Source organism: Zea mays, chromosome 5, assembly GCF_902167145.1.
Source record: "Zea mays cultivar B73 chromosome 5, Zm-B73-REFERENCE-NAM-5.0, whole genome shotgun sequence".
NCBI lineage: Eukaryota > Viridiplantae > Streptophyta > Magnoliopsida > Poales > Poaceae > Zea > Zea mays.
The window spans coordinates 218,291,112-218,315,359 of NC_050100.1; the positions used below are offsets into that span (position 1 = coordinate 218,291,112).

A 24,248-nucleotide genomic window follows, 5' to 3' on the forward strand; every position below is an offset into this window, starting at 1 on the left:
TGAATAGGCGGAACCTGAAAATTAAAACTTTATCCCCCAACTAGATCCCTTGATTAGTGGTTAGAACAAGATATACAAATATCGGAGAATAGAAACTAAGTTCTTGCTTGAAAGGAGTATTGCTAAATAATGCGGGAGAGATAAATCAATACAACTAATAAGTTATAGAATAACAAGGCAAGAACCCTTAGATGAGAAGAGCACTAGAACAAGTTCTTTCTTGCAACGTGTTGCTTCACTAAATGGAAATTTAACTTGAAGCAATACCAAATGAGATTAGCAAATAATGGTGCAAGAAAACTTAGAGCAAGGGAAAGCAAACAAATCACAAGCAATAAACACAATGGACACGGGTGATTTGTTTTACCGAGGTTCGGCCCTCGAAGGCCTAGTCCCCGTTGAGGAGTCCACTTAAGGACGGGTCTTTTTCAACCCTTTCCCTCTCTCCCGATCACACAAGGATCGGCGAGCTCTTCTTCTTCTCAAGGATCACTCTCGATCCCACAAGGACCACCACAATCTTTGGTGTCTCTTGCTAGCTTTTACAAGCCTCCAACACTTTGGAGGAAGTTCGAATGGGAGTCAAAAACTCCACGCGCAAATGAACACAAAGATGTAGCACACACTATCTTCTCAATGAATCTCACAAGGCGCTAGGGCTAAACTCAATTGAGTAGCTCTCAATTGCTTGCTCTCTCTTTTGTGGCACTTGTGTTGGTTGTAGTGGACTAAATCTTGTGTATAGGATGGATCAATGAATATATGTGGTTGGGAGGGCTTGAGTATGTCAACTTGATGACTTGGAATGTTGCTTGGGCTCCCACCTCTTGAAGTGGCCGGTTGGGGTGGTATTTATAGCCACCATCCAATTTTGTAGCCGTTGGAGAAGCTGCTGGCGATGGGCGCACCGGACAGTCCGGTGCACACCGGACATGTCCGGTGCCCCTGCCACGTCACCCTATCCGTTGGGGATGGAGCTGGTCGACCGTTGGAGGCTTTTGTCCTCATGTGGCACCGGACAGTCCGGTGCACACCGGACAGTCCGGTGCCTCTCTGATCCTCTGCTCCGACTTCTGCCGAGTGTACTGTTCTGCACTGTATACCGTCAGAGTCGACCGTTGGCGCGAAGATGACCGTTGCTCCGCTAGCACACCGGACAGTCCGGTGAATTTTAGCGGAGCAGTCTTCGTGAAATCCCGAGGCTGCCGAGTTCCTGAGGCCGCGTTCCGTTGGAGCACCGGACACTGTCCGGTGTACACCGGACAGTCCGGTGAATTATAGCGCGCCGGCTTCCGAGAATTCCCGAGAATGAAGAGTTGGAGTCAGCGTTCCCTGGTGCACCGGACAGGTACTGTTCACTGTCCGGTGGCACACCGGACAGTCCGGTGCGCCAGACCAGGGGTGCCCTCGGTTGCCCCTTTGCTCCTTTATTTTGACTCTTGTCTTGTTCTTTTTATTGGTTTTATGTTGAATCTTTGGCACCTGTAGAACATATAATCTAGAGCAAACTAATTAGTCCAATTGTTTGTGTTGGACATTCAATCACCAAAATCATTTAGGAAAAGGTTTAAAGCCTATTTCCCTTTCAATCTCCCCCTTTTTGGTGATTGATGCCAACACAAACCAAAGCAAATATATAAGAGAATAATTGAACTAGTTTGCATAAAATAGGTGCAAAGATTACTTGGAATTAAACCAATATTCATTTCATAAAATATGCATGGATGCTTTCTTACTTAACTTTATTTAGTATTTTGGACCACGCTTGCACCACATGTTTTGTTTTTGCAAAATCTTTTTGTAAATCCATTTCAAAGATCTTATGCAAATAGTCAAAGGTAAATGAATAAGAGTTTGTAAAGCATTTTCAAGATTTGAAATTTTCTCCCCCTGTTTCAAATGCTTTTCCTTTGACTAAACAAAACTCCCCCTAAAAGAGATCCACCTCTTAGTGTTAAAGAGGGTTTTGATATATCAATTTTTGAAATACTACTTTCTCCCCCTTTTGAACACAATAGGATACCAAATGATAAATACTTTTGGAAAGCACTATGTTTTTGAATTTGGTGGTGGTGCGGTCCTTTTGCTTTGGGCTCATTTCTCCCCCTTTTTGGCATGAATCACCAAAAACGGAATCATTAGAGCCCTCGAAGTGCTATCTTCCCCTTTGGGCATAAATAAATGAGTTAAGATTATACCAAAGGCGAAGTCCGATCTTTTAGCTTTGGGCTCTTACTCTCTTCCAGAGACGAAGTCCTTTTCTTTGATGCTCATTTCTCCCTCAAAGAATAGAGAGTTCCTTGGAGTGATGGCGAAGTATGATATACGGAGTGGAAGCCTTTGTTTTCGCCGAAGACTCCATTTCCCTTTCAATCTACGACTTTAGCATGGTAATATACTTGGAAACATATTAGTCGTAGTCACGGTACGGGAATAATAGGATATATGCATTTGTACCAAAATGAAAGAGATATGATCAAGAGATATGTCAATTAAGTATGATCATAGTTCTATATAATATAGATTTCTCCCCCTAAATATGTGCCTTGAGAGGAATACATATTTTGGCCTTAAATGCCAAGTGCACATAATTAGGTTAATGAGAACAAGTCTATATCATAGAGAAAGTGAAGTGCATTGTGTCATAGTATATGAGTGATGCTCAAGACAGTTTATGCACTTATGAAAGCATGTTGCAGATATTTTAAGCATTTTCCTTTAAGGATTTCAAAGAGACTTAAGGACCATCCACCTTTGGAACAAAGGCAGCTTATCCTCGTTACAAGGTTAAGCTTTAAGCTCTTTGACAATAGAATCACTTCATCTAGTTTTAGCAAAGATGCAATAATGCATGAGTGAAATTTTAAGAGGTTAAACTAGGTATGAAGCAGGGATAAATGCAAAGGACATGCTTTCTCTTCCTTTTATACAATATATGCAAAGAGTGTATATAAGAGGAAGATTTAGGTACAAGTTTAAATGAAAGGAAGTGGTTTTACCCTTTTGTACCTTCTCATAGAGACGCTCTCTTTATTGTGCTTTGTCCTTAGTCTTTGTTGCTTAAGACCTATACTCAATGACAATATATGGAAACACTTTGCACAAGAGAGAGTTCTACAACTAGTGATCTTTTTCAAGTTATTGTTAGCATATATCAAATGGATCACAAGTTGCATAAATGAATCATGAATTCTCCTTTTTCCTTAGTGCTTATCAAGATAGATGTCAATTAAAATTACCAATTGAGATCAAATTGAAATTACATGAGGCACTAAGAAACATAAGTGATACTCGAAGTTGTTTAATGATCAACCAATATGCGATCAAGAGAGCAACAAGGACATTAAACTTTCAATCAAGCTTAAAAATAGGAGAATCCACTAAGCATGCTACTTTAGAAATGAAAGCAACAATCCTTGATAAAAGCGACATTATTTTAACAAGTTGGATTGATGTGTAGTAGCATACTAAATGAGAAACATTATTCTCAAGCAAGAGACTATATGAAATTACTAAGATAAAGCAATAGTCTCAAAATATAATAATGGACTCCCCCTAAAGATATGCATCAAGTAATTTTAAAGAAATGATTTCGATGCATTTACTTTAAAGAACATAAAGGGAGAAGCATTATACATTTTGATCAAGGCTCATAAATTTAGCAATAGACAATTTAAGCCTTGTAATCTCATAATGAAAAAGAATTTAGAATGCTTACAACCACACCATTGATTATTGCGAAGACCTTATTGTCCAAGTAGGTGTTGTTATCCTTGATGTTTTTCCTTTTTCATTTGAGTGTCCTCCCTTTGTATTTGTCTCTTTTTCCTTCCAAACTTAATGAAAATACTCAAGAGACATGTCAATAGCGCAAGGGAGTATATGATGAATGATGATTTTTTTTTTTAGAAAATAAATGTGAACAATTCATCATCCATAAGTCACACAAACATGAAGTAAAATCCCTAGCATTAGTGCACATCATAGGAAAAGAGGAATATGCACTATTTAACCATTTGATCAATCATAGGAATTTACTTCTTCATATTGAGTTTATTAATCATTACTTTGAAAATAAGTCAATATGAGAACATTTATAGCAAAGGTATGAAATAGATTCTAATGGACAAGTGCATTAATGAGATTGAGGTTGAATGTACATCTTAGCCAATTAAAATTCAACCACGAATCTATTTCTTCACAAAGATATAATTATAGTAAACAGTCATTGATGGGAACTATATTTGGTTAAGAGGATGAGTTCCCATACCTTTGCTTTTACCTTTCTTCCTTTGGGTGAAGATTAAACCCTTTGAGGCTTGTGACATTAAACTTGCACTTACTCGTTTTGTCGATTTTCATAAGTAAGCTCAAGTGAAAAGTTAATGGCAACACAAGCACTAGTTTCCCTTTTTGTAATCATTTTTGATAAAGAATGAAAAGGTGAATTACTAAAGCATGGAAACTTTATAATATGAACTAGATTATTCCATGAAGTATGCCTAGTTTTAACTCATAAAACAAGCATGGTTAAATTTTTGAGACTTACGGGAATAAATCTAATTCATAACATGGAGAGCGATAAATGTAGAAGAATCATATCCAATTTAAGCAATAAAGCATACAACATAACTTATTGAATTGATTTTCCTTGCCAAGATGGATTACACATTTCCATAGAGAATTTTATCTCTACAAGTGAGACTACTTAAATTACTTAGATAAAAACACTAGTCTCACTTTTCTAGCTATAGAGAGAATTTTTCCTTTTATAAGTGTCCTAAGTATTTGAATTCCTTACATGACACTTTATTCTTTTAAGAACATGAAATATCTCTCTATATCTAGAACATGGCAATAATAGAATAATTAATGTAAAAACATGCCATGAGAACTTGCAACAATTTAAAGCATGTAGATTGTCATAATATAGAATTGATAAATACACAATCTACCATATGAGAGGAATTTCTTCAAAGAATGATGACATAGTTTTAAAACATGCTTTAGTGCTTTCTATTTCTATGTGACTACACAAGTCACACGACAATTTAAGATAATTGCACTTAAGAATATAAATGTTACCATCCTTTGACTTTCCTTCATGTTGTAGGCTTTGATATTCCGCACATGATAATTCTTTAATTCCTACAACATCAATATCTTCCCCGAGATGATATGGGTTTTGAATAACATATTGAAATAACTTTGGGTCAATCTTGAATATGTAGATCATTTGAAGATTGATAGCTTGAGTTGATAAGAATTGAATTAACTCCCTCAAGCACCCCAAAGGTTCATACCATCTCCTTTTCCTACAAATCTTGTCAAGCACATTTTGGTACCCATCGCTTGATGGGTCCATTAAGGTTAGTAAACAAGGATCTAGGAACCCAAAAGTCCTTTGTGTTAGCACTAGGTAAACTCATTACCTTTCTAGCACAAGTTGCAATTTTGGGTTGCCTAGTTACATGAGAATCAATTGACAAGTTAGGAGTGAAATTGTTACCAATGGGACAATCCTTGCATTGATGTCCCTTTCTTCGACATGTGTAGCATAGGCGTTTTTCAAGTTTTGAAGTTTTCTTCTTTCCTTGCTTGTTGCCTGCTACATGGTTAGTAAAAACTTTCTTTTCTAACCCTATGCCTTTTTGTTTTAAATGGGGACAAGATTTAAGCAAGTGTCCCTTCTTAGAGCATTTAAAACAAAGTCTATTATCCTTGTTAATAATCAAGCCATTAATATAGGGACATGACCTAATCAAGTGCCCCACTTCAAAGCATTCACTACACCTCTTAATGTGAAGTGTGGCTTGATCATTGCCTTGGATGTTACCTTTTGTGGAGGCGTGGTTGAGGCTTTTGGAGGAGGTGTTGAATTTCTTCTTTTGTTTGTTCCTCTTGGCAGTCCTCAAATCCTTGACATTTTCTTCAAGGGATGTAGTGCATGCCACGGTTGTTTCCGTCTCAAGCTTCTTCACCATGTGATCACGGTTATCTTGAGAAGGTTGGGCAATGCATTTCCCTTTAAGTTGTGTCAAGCTCTTCTTTAGCCTCTCATTTTCTTCTTTGAGCTTTTGATATGAATCATCATTTGTTCCTGCAGATTCTAGCTCAAAAGAAGATTTGCTTGTCGACGAACAACAAGCATTAGCACATGGTAATATAGTATTAATTTGAATACATGTGCACGAGTGAGGTTGTTGGGATTTTAAACTTTCTATCACAACCTCATGAGCAATGTTTAATATGATATGATCATCTCTAAGATTTTCATGAGAGCATAGGAGCATATCATATTTTTCTTGAAAAGCTAGATTTTCAATTTTTAGCTTTTCCACTTGGTCCTTAAGCAAGGTATTCCTATTTACTAATTGAGCGATACAATGTGAAGCGTTATTTTGCTCAATTGAAATAGTTTCATACCTTTGGACCAAATCAACATGAGAGCACTTTAGCTCCTCATGTTCTTTAGTCAACTCGTCAAAGTGTTGCATCTTTATGGAGAGAATATCTTCTAGCCTTTGACGAGCTTCGCTTTGCTCTCTCGCTCTTTCTAGAAGTTTGAGCATGACCGCCTTATCTTCTTGGCTTAGGCGAGCGTAGAGATGCACAAAACTTCTTTCTTCCTCCTCATCCTCATTTGTGCTTCCGCTATCATTTTCATTAGCCACACAACACATGTGGGAATCGAAATGGGAAGACAAACCTTTTGGAGAGGTGGATTCATCGTTTGGTCTCCATCGTTCATTTTCTCCTTCTTCCTTGCAAGGGTTAGTATCACAAAAACTAAAGGAAGTAGAGGCATCAAATGAACTATTATGTTTGGACTCATCAAACTTGATTTTAATTCTAGTCCAAATATCATGCGCATCGGGAATGGATTCGTTATAGTTTGATATGAAGGCATGATAATCTTCTTTGCTAAGAGAATTAGTTAAGATGTCAAAAGCTAGATAGTTTAAGCGATAACATCTTTGATCCTCCTCGGAATTAATTTTTCCATTAAAACTAGAGGGGAAAATACTCTTGTCAATAATTTGTTCTAATTGAGGATGTATGGTTCTAAAGGCGTTTATCACACTAGTAGACCATGAATCATAATTAGAACAATCATCAAATAATATCTCAAGAGTTACCTCCTTTTGAGTTGCGTTCGTTGGAGGAGTCTTCTTGTTCTTTTGGGATCTTCTACGAGCCATCACTTCGAGTTGTTAGACTCAAGATGAAGTGCCTAGCTCTGATACCAATTGAAAGTCGCCTAGAGGGGGGGGTGAATAGGCGGAACCTGAAAATTAAAACTTTATCCCCCAACTAGATCCCTTGATTAGTGGTTAGAACAAGATATACAAATATCGGAGAATAGAAACTAAGTTCTTGCTTGAAAGGAGTATTGCTAAATAATGCGGGAGAGATAAATCAATACAACTAATAAGTTATAGAATAACAAGGCAAGAACCCTTAGATGAGAAGAGCACTAGAACAAGTTCTTTCTTGCAACGTGTTGCTTCACTAAATGGAAATTTAACTTGAAGCAATACCAAATGAGATTAGCAAATAATGGTGCAAGAAAACTTAGAGCAAGGGAAAGCAAACAAATCACAAGCAATAAACACAATGGACACGGGTGATTTGTTTTACCGAGGTTCGGCCCTCGAAGGCCTAGTCCCCGTTGAGGAGTCCACTTAAGGACGGGTCTTTTTCAACCCTTTCCCTCTCTCCCGATCACACAAGGATCGGCGAGCTCTTCTTCTTCTCAAGGATCACTCTCGATCCCACAAGGACCACCACAATCTTTGGTGTCTCTTGCTAGCTTTTACAAGCCTCCAACACTTTGGAGGAAGTTCGAATGGGAGTCAAAAACTCCACGCGCAAATGAACACAAAGATGTAGCACACACTATCTTCTCAATGAATCTCACAAGGCGCTAGGGCTAAACTCAATTGAGTAGCTCTCAATTGCTTGCTCTCTCTTTTGTGGCACTTGTGTTGGTTGTAGTGGACTAAATCTTGTGTATAGGATGGATCAATGAATATATGTGGTTGGGAGGGCTTGAGTATGTCAACTTGATGACTTGGAATGTTGCTTGGGCTCCCACCTCTTGAAGTGGCCGGTTGGGGTGGTATTTATAGCCACCATCCAATTTTGTAGCCGTTGGAGAAGCTGCTGGCGATGGGCGCACCGGACAGTCCGGTGCACACCGGACATGTCCGGTGCCCCTGCCACGTCACCCTATCCGTTGGGGATGGAGCTGGTCGACCGTTGGAGGCTTTTGTCCTCATGTGGCACCGGACAGTCCGGTGCACACCGGACAGTCCGGTGCCTCTCTGATCCTCTGCTCCGACTTCTGCCGAGTGTACTGTTCTGCACTGTATACCGTCAGAGTCGACCGTTGGCGCGAAGATGACCGTTGCTCCGCTAGCACACCGGACAGTCCGGTGCACACCGGACAGTCCGGTGAATTTTAGCGGAGCAGTCTTCGTGAAATCCCGAGGCTGCCGAGTTCCTGAGGCCGCGTTCCGTTGGAGCACCGGACACTGTCCGGTGTACACCGGACAGTCCGGTGAATTATAGCGCGCCGGCTTCCGAGAATTCCCGAGAATGAAGAGTTGGAGTCAGCGTTCCCTGGTGCACCGGACAGGTACTGTTCACTGTCCGGTGGCACACCGGACAGTCCGGTGCGCCAGACCAGGGGTGCCCTCGGTTGCCCCTTTGCTCCTTTATTTTGACTCTTGTCTTGTTCTTTTTATTGGTTTTATGTTGAATCTTTGGCACCTGTAGAACATATAATCTAGAGCAAACTAATTAGTCCAATTGTTTGTGTTGGACATTCAATCACCAAAATCATTTAGGAAAAGGTTTAAAGCCTATTTCCCTTTCACTATTTTAGTGTATTATCTCTGAGTGATGTCATACCAGCAAAGTGGCGCGATGGGAGTGCCAAATTTTCGAATTTCTCGTCGTGTGGCGGTGGTCCGTCGGGGTTTTTCCTAAGATGGGGTCTGGAGGGGCCAGGGTTCTCCTAACGTGGCGGGTGACGGGTGGGGATGGCGCAAGCAGTGGCTAGGAAGGTAGGGACAGTTTGGGAAATTTTTCAGGGGTGATTAAATGTACTAGAGCTAATAGTTAGTTACTAAAATTAGTTAAGGACATTCAACCAGCCCATCTAATAGTTAGCTAGCTAATTCCACTAGCAATTTTAGACAAGTAACTGTTAGCTCTAGTGCATTTAAACACCCCCTAGCTCTAAGATAGCATTGTGGTATTTGAGTATATCATAAGGGTATGTGCTTTTGTTGGAACAGTCGCCTGAAATGATTACTAGCCAGATTGCTTGTATAGTTTATATAAGTTTTGATCAGCTGGAACAATTTCATGGTAGAATACTGAAGAAACAAACAAGTTCTAATATTTTCGACTAAAATGTGTTTGGAAATACATCTAAAAGCTCTATATTTTAAATCATGGTTTCACTAATATTACAATATTTTTTTTAATAGTATTCACGTGATATTAAAAGTTTCCTCTGTTATATGCCTTCCCCCTTATTCTTTCCTCTATATTTTAATTTTATGCTACATTATTTGATTGATTGATTTACTATTTCTACATATTCCATAGCTTTTGTTTTTTTTATTTTCACAAACATTTAACATAAACCGTATGAACTTATAATTTATTCTCTTATATCTCGAATATCATTCTTATAAACGAGCGATATTTTTACAAAGGAGAAACATTGTTTTTCTAAACCTAGAACAACGTGTACACTCAATAAATGAAAAAAACAGTCTACCTTCATGATGTAAATGTTCTTTAATAAAATTCTATCTAAATAGTATATATCCATGTGGGGTTTTGTATCCAAGAATTTATTGCGAGAAACATGATGGTATGCTTGTTATTTAATTTGAATGCTCGATTTAGCAGCCCTGTTTTTTTTTTAAAAAAAAAATCCATGCAAATGCTTTTCTGAAACAAGCGTGTTTTTGTGGAGCATGCCCGCAGAAGGGCAGGCCTTAATAAAACAACAAAAGCCGCAAAGCAGTTCAAACTAGTGGGCCTATAATTACACAAATCAGCCCACTTAGAACAGCCCACGCGGCCGCAATAGAGTTGCTACCGTCCGAAAATTAATCTACGGGCGGACACTTAGGGCTGTTTGGTTTCTAGGGACTAATTTTTAGTCCCTCATTTTATTCTATTTTAGTCCCTAAATTACTAAATATAGAAACTAAAACTCTATTTTAGTTTCCCTATTTAACAATTTATAAATTAAAATGGAATAAAGTGGAGGGACTAAAGTTTAGTCCCTATAAACCAAACACCCCCTTAGGCCGTCAGTCAGGCGCAGAATAACAGCTCCTAGATGTTCCTGCCCTGTCATCCTTTCTAATAATCATGAATGTCCACAGTCGATGATGTGCCCTTGATCCTGGAAGGAACGCGTCGACAGTTGTTTGGCTGACCGACCTTGAGCAATCACAGGAGAATCTCCCCTGTGCAGATGCATTGATGCAATCGTCACTCCGGGAGTGATTAACAAACACTGTACCTAAGTACTGACAAAACGAGGCATCAAGGTACGAGGCGATGAGCGGATGACCGGTGGTCCCACGTCGGCGTGCATCACACTCGAGACCGCACCATGGCCGGGTTTCGGGCGTCCGCGCCGGCCCAGCCCAACCACCAGCAGGCAGCAGCCGACAACTGGATCTGTGATGGGCTGATGGTGATCCCCAATTCCCCATCCACCGGGGCCGTGCAGTCGCTGCGTGGAAAACTCGCCCGGACCGGGGGCCCTCGCAGAGCGGCATGGTATTCCATGATTCTATCCTAGGTCCAACGGATAATTTTTTCGCAATAGCGGTTTTCGCTATATTTATCGTTTTCGCTGTTGCGCGAGATTCGAAAACCGCTACGAATTTTATGTATTTCTATTTAAAATTTTAAAAATATATAAAAGTCAAATTTTGATCAATAAAACGGTTTTGAAATCTGCCAACGAAAAATTGATGTGGCTCTAATCCGGCTATGGCTTCTACACTATTTTGTTTATGTGGATTACAGATGCAGCAGTTCGAACAGTTACAGTAGCTACGAGCTGCCAGCCAGCCGAACCAATATATCTTTCCGTGTGTTAATTCAAACTTTTCCGGATTGTTTTAGTCAGGACAGGTAATGTTTCATAAAGCACTCAAGATTTTTCTGTATGTTAATTCGAGGGCTTCCAACACCTCATAGGAGTAGATGTATCTAGTGGTTTAGATGACTAATTTCAATTGTTTTCTTTACAACTTAGATTATTTCTCTAATATTCTCCTCCTATATCCTACTTCTCCTTCACACCAGCGCTCTCTCTCCCCCTATTTACTCACGTCCCACAACGGTTTCATTTAAATTCTCCCTCTATACCCCACATACCTATATAATATCATTTCCATTTCAACAAACATAACTACCTCTATTTCATTTCCCCTTTTTCTTGCAAATGTAAAAACCAATAAATTATAATTCTACATTACTTAGTAATGGCTCAATAGCAAATGTCACCTGGACAATAAAACCATCAAAGCTACTAGAGCTTTATGTTGTAATTTCATGAGATCAAATAGAATACTAAATAAATTTATGACATGCTAGAGAAGACAAGTGATGTTGGTGTGTAGGGGGCTCTTCATCAATGTGTGAGACTGTCTACAACGGTTTCTCTTAATATCCTCTTTTATATCCCACTTTTGTGCCACGTCCCTAAGATTCCACCCACTATTTTTATCTCGCATAATGGTTTCCTCTAAATTCTTCCCCTATACCCACTACCACCATATACTATAATTTTCCATATCTATTCACCTTATAGTAACATTTTTTTACCGACCAACAAACACAATTGTGCACATAGAACGAGGGAAGGGGTTGTCTGTCGTTTCACCAGATCTAGCGCTTCCCTGATTCCTCCCCTTCAACTGTAGCTCATGGGGGTCTATTGCAGCGCAAGGGACACACTATATTGCTACTGTCGTAGGGAGAGGAGAAGCGTCGTGCGCTGCAGATAGTCTTAGGAACATAAGTGTATGTATAACTTGGCACCTTCGATAACCTTAGCCCCTTCCTAACAGAACCCAAATATAGTTTCCTGTAGGAAACAGACTCTGGCAGTAAATACATAACGCATTGACCACCAAAATTACCTATTCTATAAAGTTGTTAAAATATATAATAAACTTCACTTTCTCTCATCATGATGGTATAAAACATATATGGAGCGTCTAATTTAAAGTTTGGATAAAGGAGTTACGCCTCTAGAAGGCTTTCTCTCTCTCGTGCAAGTTGAAAACTCTAACCCCTGTCAAAACTTCTGGCTTTCGATCAGAAGTTCCTATCTCATGTTAACCATTGATTTTCGCAAGTCCAAATCCTATAGAACCCAAACTCGATTGCAATTGCTCCAAACTCATAGAAAAATGGAAATGTGTCTTGGGAGGGTTTCCTACTAGGATAATACCATCTTCATGTCTATATATCGGAACATCATGGACGATTGAGTTAATACAGTATCAAAATGAACAAAACCAATCTTCCACCGCTTCTAACCTGCATGTTGTTGTCCTCTCTTTTGCCCTTCTAACCTGCATGTTGTTGTCCATCGCTTTATTATACAATCAAAGATGGCGTCGTAAGCTTGTCGATCGACCTAGGGCCACCCAATGACATCCTTGCCTAGATGAGGTCCCTCTCAGCCGAGAACTTTTACAGTTCCTTTGCTAGTTTGCCCAAGAATGTAATCGTTTTTTATCACAAAAGCTTGATTAGTTATCTCTTGGTGGTTTACTCGTAAACCTTACTGCTTGTCACATCTTTGTGTTAACATGCTTTTAGTGTCTCTACTAGAAAGGGTTGCTTCATCTTTGCTTTGTGGCTAAATCTAATCTGCCCTAGTCATATTCTTCACTGATATATCTTCTTGTGCTTGTCATCACCATTGCATCTACCGTAAAAGACCGATCATATATGGTTTTAACCACTTGGGATCTTGTTTGCTCAACATGATGCTATAAAAACTAGGAAGCTGGTTAAGTTTATTGCTCATGGGGTATCAAGGTATAACACTCATAATCAGTCAAAAAACGGTTACTCTTGTCTGTTTTTTGTACTAGTCTCGATTCCAATTATTCTAGACTCGTGGCGAACTTAAATATTGCATCTTGAGAGGGTTTTCTATTGATATAAAACCACTCACCTCTATATATTGGAGGACTATGACAGACCAAGTTGATTCAATATCCAATTGGGAAAAAAAAATCAGTCGAACACCTTTTGTTTTGCTCATGCAATTGTTTTTTTAAACGAACAAGGCAGGAGAGCTGCCGATTATATTAATAAGGTAGAAGTGATCCGGATCGGAGTAAACAACAAACAACAGGCGGTTGGATTGGGACATTAACACGCCGACACCATACAACTTAACTCGTCGGTTGGATTGAGGCATCAACACGACACCACACTCACCGCCGACACAGAGTGGCCAAACAAACACAGGCAGCGGTAACCCCACACGAGAGTATATAAAACTGCTAAGGGTCATCGTTGTCAAGCAAGGATGCAGAGCATCCAGCAACTACGACTTCCCAAAGCAGCCGACAGACGAACCAAACGAAAAGGAGACAGACAGCCGGTAGATTCAAAGGTCAAGGATCGCACCCTCAACTTGTCGTTCGACCAAGGGCGACACGTTGACGACGTTCTTGTCTCGACGGGTCCCTTCTAGCCAAGAGCTTTGATGGTTTTTTATGCAAGTTTGCTCAGCGGTTGCTTATCCTTTATAGTTTGCTTGTAAACCTTGTTCTTCTTCACGGTAAAAATGTGTTGATGATGCATTATATATATTTTTTTGTTTGTAGCGACCTAAACGATTTATATCTAGCTAGTAGCTAGCTAGCATGTGATTCACCATTTGTGTTAACACAAACGGAGACCAGGGGCATGAGTCTGTGTGACATCACCCTTCGGTACTAGTACTGATTTTGTCGTTTCCTAGAAGACTTGACATCGGTCGTTGGAATACTACCAGTGACCCAGAAACAGGGGCATTACGTTTCACGTCAACGGTCAAGGCATTACGGCCGTACTGACCACTAGTAGTTCACTACGTACATCGCTAATTCTCCAGTAGCCAACCTGAATGGGCAGAGTCGTATGGAATTCATGACCATCTAGAAAATCAGGTCCTGAACGCTTGAACCTGCCAAAATCTGCAATGTCTAGGTTGACTACAACTTGCGTAATTGAACGTGTCAAAGAGCGAGAGCTGGATATAAGGGGTGTTTGGTTAGAGGGACTAAAGATTAGTCTCTAGTTTTTAAGTCTCATTTAGTCTCTTTTTTTTGCCAATTACTAGGACTAAAATATGGACTAAAACGATTTAGTCTTTAGTCTTTCATATAGGTGCTAAAAGAGACTAAAAGCCCACAATTACTCTGTTGGTCTTACCTTCCCTATGTAATATTCGGTTGTGAGAGCATGTTTGTATGGACAACTAATATTGTGAGTGTATTATAAGAGCATTTGAGTCTTTGAACAGTGTATTTAATGATTTTAGAATCTGTTTAGTCTCTAGAACCAAACAAGTAGGGACTAAATTTAGTCTTAGGACTAAAATTTAGTCTAGCATAATTGAAACCAAACATGACCTAAATACATCGTCAATTCTGTACTACCAGCTATTCTCTCGCTTCTTTTATGCATATCACATTAATATATTAATGATCATATTATGACATAAATCATAAAACATATTATAAAAAAATCGGTCATAAAAGAACCTTAAGACGTAAATATTGTGACATAAATCTATACATGTTTTTTCGCCAAAACTAATAGTTAAAAGTTATCAATATTTGGATTAACACAAAGCTGATACGCCATCTACTGTGATAAAAAAATTGAGGGAGTAGCAGAGAGGGCAGGAAGCGGCAATGCGAGGGAAACAAGAAATTGCCGACTTGCCAGCGAAACTCTGACGGAGATGGTTATGCTTTTAAAAAGACACTAGCTAAGCTAGCAATGGAAAAACATGACTTGAGAGCAGCACACTACTAGTAATCTCCCTCTCTCTCTCTCCACTTGTATATGCAGGTCAGTGCGTGATTGGTCAGCACGATCGGGCCCCTTCCACACCGACTCCGACGTGGAAGGTCAGCAAAAAGAATCAGCGGCGGCGGCGGCCGGCCCCGCGCGCTTTTTAATTTTGTACTCCCGTCCCTTGCCGTCTGAAGCTGACGTCAACCTTGCACCGTTCGGCGCACCGCACGTTCGACGGACGGGATTCTACAACTCTCAATCGACGGCCGAGAAGAAGCCACATGCAAATGCAAGCATTGGATCTATCTATCTATCTATCTCCCTCCAGTGCAGTAAAGGTAGTCGTTTAGGACATGATTGTGCATACCAAGGAGTGATTAATTATCATAGAGTTTTCCCTGTTTGCCCCTATTAAATAGGTATATGGGTGCATTAACGTCACTAAAACAAGCAGGCTTGATTGGTTGTTGCAGCAGCTCCAAGGCATTCTAGATTGGAGGTTTAAGTTCGATTCCTCTTAAATGCATCTTTTTTTGTGCAATTACTAGGGGCAACAACGTCCAAATCCCAGACCCACGCGTGCTATGACTTCTTTTTGTGCACGCTCGGTCACGCGCAGGATGACTTCTTTTACTGCACCGGAGGGAGTATCTATCTATCTATCTATCTATCCGTTGCGCAGAGAGCTAGCTAGCTACTCCGTAGAAGTACGCGCAGTACGGCAGTAGGTTGTGGTGCGAAACCAGACTTTTCTTTTGGTTCAGACTAGAAGACTGCCGCACATATTTCATCTCCGTTAATTAAGTAGAGTCTTATTCTCAGGTTTAGAGAAATTAAACGTTTATAAAAATTATGAGATAATAAAATATGACAAAAGCTATACCAAAAATAGGTTCACGTAAGAAAGTACGTATTGGTTTGCGTAGGAATGCCCGTTTTAGTTTACGGAAGAGTGCACGTAGAATAACAAAAGGGATTATTCATGTTCAAGCTAGTTTCAACAATACCATTATAACCGTTACAGACCCACAAGGTCGGGTCGTTTTCTGGTCCTCCGCAGGTACTTGTGGATTCAAAAGCTCAAGAAAAGCATCACCCTATGCTGGTCAAAGAACAGCAGTAGATGCTATTCGTACAGTGGGTTTGCAACGAGCAGAAGTTATGGTAAAAGGTGCTGGTAGCGGAAGAGATGCCGCATTACGAGCCATTGCTAAAAGTGGTGTACGGTTAAGTTGTATACGCGATGTAACACCTATGCCGCATAATGGATGTCGACCTCCTAAAAAAAGACGTCTGTAAAAAAAATGAAACCGCTTTCAAGAGAAATAAACGATTCAATGATCAAATAATACTAGTCTGTTATGGTTCGAGAAGAGATAACAGGATCCACTCAAACACTAGAGTGGAAGTGTGTTGAATCAAGAGTAGATAGTAAACGTCTTTATTATGGTCGTTTCATTCTGTCTCCGCTTAGAAAAGGTCAAGCGGATACTGTCGGTATTGCCTTGCGAAGAGCTTTACTTGGAGAAATAGAAGGAACATGTATCACACGCGCCAAATTTGGGAACGTGCCACATGAATATTCCACAATAGTAGGTATTGAAGAATCCATACAAGAAATTTTACTAAATTTGAAAGAAATTGTATTGAGAAGTAATCTCTATGGAGTTAGAGACGCATCAATTTGCGTCAAAGGTCCTAGATACATAACCGCTCAAGATATAATCTTACCGCCTTCCGTAGAAATCGTTGATACGACACAACCTATAGCTAACTTGAGAGAACCCGTTGATTTCTGTATTGAGTTACAGATCAAGAGAGATCGCGCATATCATACGGAACTCAGAAAGAACTCTCAAGATGGAAGTTATCCTATAGATGCTGTATTCATGCCTGTTCGAAATGTGAATTATAGTATTTTTTCTTGTGGGAATGGAAATGAAAAACACGAGATACTTTTTTTAGAAATATGGATGAATGGAAGTTTAACTCCTAAAGAAGCGCTTTATGAAGCTTCTCGTAATTTGATTGATTTATTTCTTCCTTTTCTACACACAGAGGAAGAGGGCACTAGTTTCGAAGAAAATAAAAACAGGTTAACTCCACCCCTTTTAACCTTTCAAAAAAGATTCACTAATCTAAAGAAAAACAAAAAAGGAATTCCATTGAATTGTATTTTTATTGATCAATTAGAATTGCCTTCTAGAACGTATAATTGTCTCAAAAGGGCCAATATACATACACTATTGGACCTTTTGAGTAAGACTGAAGAAGATCTTATGCAAATTAATAGTTTTCGTATGGAAGATGGAAAACTGATATGGGACACTCTAGAGAAGCATCTCCCAATTGATTTACCTAAGAACAAGTTCTCGCTTTAAATCATTGCAATTTTTTCCTCTTCTTCTTTTTTGAGTTAGAATAAAAAGAAAAAAGAAAGCAATTTGGCATCTTTGGCATAATCTATATTTTCGCGAAATGGATCATAATAAAATAGATTTTAGGTATCTAGGGAAGATTCACTTGGAAGTAACTATTTCCTAGATACCCATGCAGGGGACTTCGCGGTGGAATGAATCAACTCGAAAAATCCCTAAACTAAAAAAGACCTAAAGTTAAGGATTTATCAATGGGTAATGTTGCTCCAATACCTAACCAAAGAGCTACTGCAGTACCGATTAAAAAAACGGTCGTAGCTACTGGGCGACGAAATGGATTTTGGAATTTATTGACATTCTCTAGAAAGGGTACTGTCAATAAGCCCGTTGGCACAGAAACCATTAAGAGAACGCCCAATAACTTATTGGGTACTGTACGGAGTATTTGAAATACGGGAAAGAAGTACCACTCGGGTAATATTTCCAAAGGAGTTGCAAACGGATCCGCCGGTTCACCAATCATTGACGGCTCTAGAACCGCTAAACCTACATTACACGCAATAGTACCTAGAATTACTACTGGAAAAATGTATAAAAGATCGTTGGGCCACGCGGGTTCCCCATAATAATTATGTCCCATCCCTTTAGCTAATTTTGCTCTTAATACAGGATCATTTAAGTCAGGTTTCTTTGTTATTGGGATAGGTGAATTCTTTAGGATCCATCCCCCAAAGGAACCGGACATGAGAATTTTTCATCATCCGGCTCGAGCAAGAATGAAAGAAATAAGACCGTGGAGGATCCACAATAGAATAGGGGTATATAATGACTCAATGACTCAAGGTAAGAAAAACTTTATCAAATTATCTTTTCCGAAGTTGCGCCTATAACTACTCATTGAAAAGAATCCTATTCTTATGCTTAAATGCTCAATATCCAAGTGGGCTTACAAATTTGATCATGATCAATTGCTTTGTGGATTGTCTCTTGATTAGTTGTTGTTTATCCCCTCGATATCGCAAGTTTCTTATGTCCAAACAAAGTATTTACTTGTTACTAATAAAAAATCAAAAAGTTTAGCCTGCGTTCTTCCTTAGATCCCTTCTTTTACTCCGATAGTATTGCGGATCAAAATCGATGCAAAGAAAATGAATGCATTTCCATACTATAATAAAAAGTAAGTGTAATAAAAATTGAATTGGATCATATCACATGACTTATTCCATTTATACTCTATAGGATCTTACGGAGCCTGTTCATGGATGACATGGTTGGTGGGGTATGATCATAGAAAATATTCTCCTCGAGTGAACCAGCCTATCCTTCCTAGATAGGGGACTTACGTGTTGATTGGATGCGGAGACACCTTTGGTCGTGAATTCTAATGTGGCAGATCCAATTCTCTATCTGCATGGCCAAATTAATAATTCAAGTCACACACTCCCATAATCCGCCTTATTTTCTTTCGTAAAATTCACTTCAACTATTTGTATAAAAATACTTCGAAGTTGAAGAGAAGTATCCAAATGACATGTCTTATTTTACAATAACCCATGTTTGTAGCAATGAAATACCATAACCTACCCGATATGATATATGAGAATTAGAATTCTCTATGCTATGCCTTCCCTATAACGGACCCGAAATACCTTGCTTACGTACCATTGGAAAGTGCATTAACATAAATACGGCAGTAAGCAGAGGTAGTATAAAGGTATGTAAACTATAAAAACGAGTCAAAGTGGATTGGCCCACACTAGCACTTCCACGTAATAATTCCACTAAAGGGGACCCTATTACCGGAATAGCTTCGGGTACACCTGTAACAATTTTGACTGCCCAATAACCAATTTGATCCCAAGGCAAAGAATAACCAGTTACACCAAATGATGCAGTCAATACAGCCAAAACCACGCCTGTGACCCAAGTTAATTCACGGGGTTTTTTAAATCCACCTGTGAGATACACACGAAATACGTGCAGGATCATCATTAGAACCATCATACTTGCTGACCATCGATGAACCGATCGGATTAACCAACCAAAGTTGGCCTCCGTCATTATATATTGAACGGAGGAAAAAGCCTCTGTAACGGTCGGTCGGTAGTAAAAAGTCATAGCAAAACCGGTAGCGACTTGTACTAGAAAACAAGTAAGTGTAATTCCCCCTAAACAATAAAATATGTTGACATGAGGAGGAACATATTTACTAGTTATATCATCTGCAATTGCCTGAATCTCAAGACGTTCTTCAAACCAATCATATACTTTATTGAGATAGGTAACTAGCCCGACTCCCCCTCCGAGAACCGTATATGAAAATTTCATCTCGTACGGCTCAAGCAGAAATACACAAATTTTCAACGGATATTAGAAAAAAGGGTTCAAAACTCCATCAGCCACGGTATTGGATCGATTTGCCTTGAAGATATGAAATAAGAAAAATCCAGAATTTCTTCTTTGTGATAATAATGCCAAAAAATCTCAAGTTGGCTCATCTGTCTTTCTTTCCCTTATGTTGATCATTAGAGGCCTCTTGACTTTTCTCTTCCCTATTTTTTATTGATTTTATTTTTTGACTAGTCAAAAAATAAAATCAAAATTTCTAGTGGTTTTCTGATAGAAATTATCTTGTTGCGATCCTATGAATCAGTTCAATTAAAACCTTAGATTCATACTAGAGCCACGATGATTCAGTCTCAAGATAAACAAAAGGCAAGGGTTCTTCGAATAAGAACCGCTTGATGATCATTTATTGAAAGAGAAAAGAGTTCTCTTTTGGGCAAACAAAATTGGAAGGAAGAAAATTTCTTTTTTTATTAAGAACTACTTCATTTTTTTTTAAGTCTGGTTGCGAGGTCTAAATAGTGAGTATGAATCATAGTTCCTTTTTTTTGATCCACTCTATGTATTTCGTGTTCCAGATACTAGAATAAATAATATCTGACGAATTAGAATCATCTTGATAGAGATAACATGCCCCTTCTATGTATTATCAATAGGATCAATTCTAACAAGTCACACACTCATATTCCAGAGATACCAAAACAAAAAAATCCACGGTCGAACTACCAGAATGTCTAGAAATGTGGAGCTTAAAGTAGAAAGGCTTTTTTTGGATGGAAAAACTATGAAGTCATAGTTTTAGTTAGTAGAAACCTAATTCGTTAAAATTCCGTCCAGTAAAACAGAAGAATTATAAATTTCTAAAATTATAGATAGGAATATCGCGAATAAAGCCATTGCGACCCCCATAAAAGGAGTAGTCCCCCAACCCGGAGCAACTTTCCCATATTCCGAATTCAAGGGTTTCAATAAACTAGCTGCGCCAGTCCGTTTTGGCTTAGGTCTAGAACTATCTTCAACGGTTTGTGTAGCCATAAATTCTATTTAATCATTGGTGTTGACTTTGTATACTATTCCGTTGTAGTTGTAAATACACGATCTTTTCATAGATCCATTGTAATCTTGAAATTCTATAAAAATGGAAACAGCAACTTTAGTCGCCATCTCCATATCTGGTTTACTTGTAAGCTTTACTGGGTATGCCTTATATACCTCGTTTGGGCAACCCTCTCAACAATTAAGAGATCCATTCGAAGAACATGGGGACTAATTGAAGTAAGAAGTCTCCCCTCCGGGGGACTTCTTACTTCAATTAAATTATTTCATTTCTTAGTCGGAACCTTAGGTGGTTCTCGGAAGAAGATAGCGAAAAAAATTATCCCTAAAGTCGAAACTAAAAGGAACGTATAAACCAATGCTTCCATAGATTCGATCCTGGTTTATTTACAATTATAACTTCCACACCTATTCACTTATCATTTGGGATCATTTCCCATATAAAAAAAGAAAAAGAGTCAAAGAAAGGACAGGAGATGTTCCTCATGTCAAATCAAACAAAAAATGGAGGTGAAAGATACCATAGCAATGTGGTATCAGGCTGCCTGTCTCCTTGTAGTTGGATCTCCAACTTTTTGGAATGTTCCAAATTCCACTTGAGCATCCAAGTCTGGATCAATACCAGCAAAAACATCTCGGAACAAGGTTCGAGCGCCATGCCAAATGTGTCCGAAAAAGAAGAGCAAAGCAAAGGTAGCATGACCAAAAGTGAACCAACCCCTTGGACTGCTGCGAAAAACACCATCTGATTTCAAAGTAGCTCGATCTAATTCAAAAATTTCCCCTAATTGAGCACGCCGCGCATATTTTTTTACAGTAGCAGGATCAGAATAACTTACTCCATTAAGTTCGCCACCATAGAACTCCACCGTTACGCCTACTTGTTCAACACTATATTTGGATTCTGCTCTTCTAAAAGGAACGTCCGCTCTCACAATTCCCTCTTCATCTACCAAAACGACCGGAAATGTTTCAAAAAAAGTAGGCATACGACGTACAAAAAGCTCGCGTCCTTCTTTATCTCTAAAGACGGGATGTCCTAACCATCCAACAGCTATGCCATCCCCATTGTCCATTGAGCCTGCTCTGAATAATCCCCCCTTTGCCGGATTATTACCAATATAATCATAAAAGGCTAATTTTTCGGGAATTTTAGACCAAGCTTCTGATAAACTAAGATTTTCGGCTAACCCATCGCTAACTCTTCGATATATTTCTTGCTGAAAGTATCCCTGATCCCACTGATAACGAGTAGGCCCAAATAATTCGATTGGGGTAGTTGCTGATCCATACCACATAGTTCCGGCAACTACGAAAGCAGCAAAAAAAACAGCAGCGATACTACTGGAAAGTACAGTTTCAATATTGCCCATACGTAACCCTTTGTATAGACGTTGAGGCGGACGGACACTTAGATGGAATAGGCCCGCTAATATGCCCAAAGTACCCGCAGCAATATGATGCGAAGCTATTCCTCCCGGAACGAAAGGATCAAAACCTTCTGCACCCCACGCAGGATTTACAGCTTGTACTTTTCCAGTGAGTCCGTAAGGATCGGACACCCATATCCCAGGGCCATATAAACCCGTTACATGAAATGCACCAAAGCCAAAACAAGCCACCCCTGCAAGAAATAAATGAATTCCAAAGATCTTGGGCAAATCCAAAGAAGGTTTTCCCGTCCGCTCATCACAGAATATTTCTAGGTCCCAATATACCCAATGCCAGATAGCTGCCAAGAAACACAAGCCAGAAAACACAATATGCGCACCTGCCACACCTTCATAACTCCAAATACCCGGATTCGTTACAGTTACTCCTGAAATACTCCAACCACCCCACGAATTCGTTATTCCTAAACGAGTCATGAAGGGGATGACGAACATACCTTGTCTCCACATTGGATCCAGAACAGGATCAGAGGGATCAAAAACCGCTAATTCGTATAAAGCCATCGAACCAGCCCAACCAGAAACTAGAGCTGTGTGCATTATATGCACCGAAAGCAATCGACCCGGATCATTCAATACGACAGTATGAACACGATACCAAGGCAAACACATGGAAATACCCCTTTAGCAAAGAAAAATAGACACGATGTCGCTTTATTTTATCGCATTGGAAAAGACTATCCATACTTATTCTATGTACCTAACCCTTCTAGGGGATTCTATGTCAGAAAGCGTGAATATTTATTTCATTCCATTAAAAATAACAAGCCAATTCTGTTTGTAAGAAGAAAGAGAAGCAGATCTATTCTATACTCGATAAGTGCCAATATGCAATGGGTAGCTTGGGCTATTTGGAAAAACGAAGAATAGATCCTTCATCCCTCTTTGTTTATCATTCAAATCACGGATTCTTTTTTCTTTATTCAATCTGTTTTACCTTCCTTATATGTAGAATATTTCAATCTATGTATTAATAGAATCTATAGTATTCTTATAGAATAAGAAAAAAAAATGAAGATAATAAACTGCGGATTCTTTCTTTCTCTTCCATTCTTACGTTTCCATATTAAAGTGTAGTTTTTTTACTTAAATTTAATAATATTAATCTAATATGCCCATTGGTGTTCCAAAAGTACCTTACCGGATTCCCGGAGATGAAGAAGCGACTTGGGTTGACTTATACAATGTTATGTATCGAGAAAGGACACTTTTTTTAGGTCAAGAGATTCGTTGCGAGATCACAAATCATATTACAGGTCTGATGGTATATCTCAGTATAGAAGATGGAAATAGCGATATTTTTTTGTTTATAAACTCCCCTGGCGGGTGGCTAATCTCAGGAATGGCGATTTTTGATACGATGCAAACGGTGACACCTGATATATATACAATATGCCTCGGAATAGCCGCGTCCATGGCCTCCTTCATTCTGCTTGGAGGAGAACCCACCAAGCGTATAGCATTCCCTCACGCTAGGATTATGCTTCACCAACCTGCTAGTGCTTATTATCGGGCAAGGACACCAGAATTTTTACTAGAAGTGGAAGAGTTACACAAAGTTCGCGAAATGATCACAAGGGTTTATGCACTAAGAACAGGCAAGCCTTTTTGGGTTGTATCCGAAGACATGGAAAGGGATGTTTTTATGTCAGCAGACGAAGCCAAAGCTTATGGACTTGTCGATATTGTAGGGGATGAAATGATTGACGAGCACTGCGATACTGATCCAGTGTGGTTTCTAGAAATGTTTAAGGATTGGTAGTGGGTGGATTTCTTGTAAATTTATTTCAAACCTAAATTCGGGTTTTATGCTATAGAAAATAGAAATACTTCATGATGATGAATCATCAGGTTAAGATCGATCTAAACCAATCCATTTTATATATACATACGACATGCCAACGGTTAAACAACTTATTAGAAATGCAAGACAACC

The 24,248-nt window shown here is 39.2% G+C and overlaps 1 protein-coding gene across 1 annotated transcript in view; it reads left to right on the forward strand.

The window, feature by feature from the left end:
- Window positions 1–15,972: 15,972 nt before the first annotated feature.
- Window positions 15,973–24,248, forward strand: part of LOC118472117 (DNA-directed RNA polymerase subunit alpha) — a 10,061-nt gene continuing 1,785 nt past the window's right edge. Inside the window, exon 1 of the mRNA XM_035959320.1 lies at window positions 15,973–21,554. Coding sequence (XP_035815213.1) covers window positions 16,443–17,462 — 1,020 coding nt within the window. The 5' untranslated portion in view covers window positions 15,973–16,442 and the 3' untranslated portion in view covers window positions 17,463–21,554. The remainder of the gene's footprint in view (window positions 21,555–24,248) is intronic.